Raw genomic sequence first — 2,574 nt, forward strand, 5'->3', positions numbered from 1 at the left:
CGGGAGGAAGGGGACGCGTCGCTCTGGGGGGTGCCGAGGACTGCGGGTGCCCCGCGCCTCTCTTACTAGGTGCAGGGGAGCTGTACGTGTTACTTAAATCTTTCGCTTTAGCCGCGCTGTCTTTATTGGTCGTAACAAAAACTAGCTAGAATATGGGAAGGTCACACTGAACATATTTTTCTGAAGGAGCTGCTGGCACCCGAGAACATAGAATGAAAATCTTGTACATTATCTCCATAGGTTGTCTCTGCAAGTTATTTTTTTCTCTTTGACGTTTGTATCAAGCCACGTATTTATATTATTCCAGGAGCTTTCTCTGATTGGAACTTGGTCTTTAAGATGCAGAAGTTCATTATACATGAGACACAAAACTGCTGTACCTGAGACCAAGCAATGAAGCTCCTACTTAGACCACAGAGCTCTGGCAACTGCAGCAGTTCTGGGGCTGTGTATTATGTTGGTTCAGTCATTGTCATACTGTCTCCCACAGGACAGTATCTGGTCTAAGATCTCTGGCAAGTTTTGCAGTACCTTATACAGCATGCCTCATGGTTTCTTGAAAAATGCTTTCTCCACACCTGTAGTCATGCTGCTTTTCAGCGTAAGATGCCAGTGGATCAGTAAAACTTTCCTGTGATAGGAAGCTTATATACAAGTTAGGACAGACCGTAACAAGTGCTGCACCAGAACTATGAGCGTGTGCTTGAGAATTGTTGCCAAACTTGCTTCTTCAAGCTTCTTGCAGTAGCACTCATACTTACCCGTTATCATGCACTAACACATTCAGAAAAGGATTTGTGCAAATCTGTGATGGCTTTCGGTCACAGGGAGGGCAAGGGTTATTTCTGCACTTTTGGATAGTGTATGTTAGTAAGCACCAACTTAAACCACAAGGAACAGGACAGAAACATAAAGAGCTGATGGTATCTGACCTATGTTGAGACTTGACCAGTTCATCTGAGGAAAACGTTGGATTTTTTTCCTTTGTCTGCTCTACTCTCTGTGTTTGTGGCCAAGTAGCAGGGGGTTTGTTTTGTGAGGGTTTTTTAATGTAGTGGAAGACAGTTAACTTCATTATTTTTTCTTTCACTCTTTAGCTCTGTCAACTTCCTTGGATATTGGGCTGAGTAACTGGAGCTTCCTATATGTCACTGTCTCCCTGTGAGTACAAACCCCATCTTTGCTGGGAGCCCTCTGGTGGGGTTTAGGAAGTGCTTTGCCAGGATCAGTTTCTCGAATGGTGTGTAACTTGGTGGGATGGGCATATGGGGTGCATGATTGCTTGCTGGTAGCAATGGACAAGTGGGTGCTCTGATTCCCATTAGTACTTTGCTGGGAATAACTACATTGGAAGAGACTGACTGTCTTTTGGTCCTTACAGCTACACGATGACCAAATCCTCTGCCATTCTCTTCATCCTGCTTTTTTCACTGCTCTTCAAGCTGGAGGAAGTGGTAAGGGTCCTATGCAGTGCTTTAGGGAGGGAGAAGGTCAGGCCCAGGGAAGTACGTAGTACACATACAAGAAACGTGTAAGTAGAGGGGGAATCCAATTATGTGGATGAATCTGAGATAAAGGAGATGTCTGCCTCTGTTCAGCTGTAGGAGTCTGTTAGTGACTTTGTGTTTGCTCTCATCCAGAGAGTCACATTGCTGCTGGTGGTTCTGCTCATCGCTGGGGGGCTCTTCATGTTCACCTACAAGTCCACGCAGTTCAACGCAGAGGGGTTCGTGCTGGTGCTGTGTGCCTCCTTCCTTGGGGGCATTCGCTGGACTCTCACACAGATACTTATGCAGAAGGCTGACCTGGGTATGTAGGGTGTTAGGAAGCGAGTGGTGGGGCTGGTAACAAGGAGGGGAATAAGGAGTTGGTAGCCCTTGCTGCAGAAACAAATCATCTTGTGTAAGGGACAGTGTTTGAAATCTGGGGCAGGGGTTATCTGTTGATGAATAATGAAGGTGGCTTGGCATCTGCAGCAGCACAGGTATGGACAGTAGAAATGAGGGGTATGTCTAGGAATGGTACTAATAATGGCTCTAGAAGCTATGTTATTTCATGGGTTGTTGTTACCTGGTCTGTTATTGATTCTCCTCTTTCAGGGCTCCAGAACCCCATTGATATCATGTTTCACCTGCAGCCGCTCATGTTCCTGGGGCTCTTTCCACTCTTTGCGGTGTTTGAGGGTGCGTGAGTTAATTAGAGAAAGCAGAGGTAGCTTTATAGAGTGGCTCTGGGAGATTGCTTAGCAGTTTGTTATTTGAGATAATTCATTCAGATAAGTAAACAGCTGTGTACTTCACAGAGTAGTTAGAGACCTAGAATTATAAGGACCCAGAAGTATCTTATACTGGCAGAACCTTAAAAAGTTCATAGGAATAGTAGCTTGCCACAGCTGTGGAAATATGGGCTGTGAAGAACTGGCTCCACATACTCCTGATATTGGAATGTGAGCAGCCCACCCTCACCTTGTTGTGAGGAATCCTGGGAGTTGGGAAGGGCACTCTGCTACTCACTGTCTTGTTCCTAGGCCTGCCTTTGTCCATATCAGAGAAGCTCTTCCGTTTCCATGAAGCA

General features: G+C 45.8%; 1 protein-coding gene across 1 annotated transcript in view; it reads left to right on the plus strand.

The window, feature by feature from the left end:
- The first annotated feature begins 1,101 nt into the window (after positions 1–1,101).
- Positions 1,102–2,574, plus strand: part of SLC35C2 (solute carrier family 35 (GDP-fucose transporter), member C2) — a 2,677-nt gene continuing 1,204 nt past the window's right edge. Inside the window, 5 exon segments of the mRNA XM_008947496.1 lie at positions 1,102–1,161; positions 1,382–1,454; positions 1,641–1,809; positions 2,100–2,183; positions 2,528–2,574. Of these exon segments, the coding sequence (XP_008945744.1) occupies positions 1,389–1,454; positions 1,641–1,809; positions 2,100–2,183; positions 2,528–2,574 (366 nt within the window). The 5' untranslated portion in view covers positions 1,102–1,161; positions 1,382–1,388.

This window comes from Merops nubicus, unplaced genomic scaffold (assembly GCF_000691845.1).
Source record: "Merops nubicus isolate BGI_N331 unplaced genomic scaffold, ASM69184v1 scaffold45809, whole genome shotgun sequence".
Taxonomy (NCBI): domain Eukaryota; kingdom Metazoa; phylum Chordata; class Aves; order Coraciiformes; family Meropidae; genus Merops; species Merops nubicus.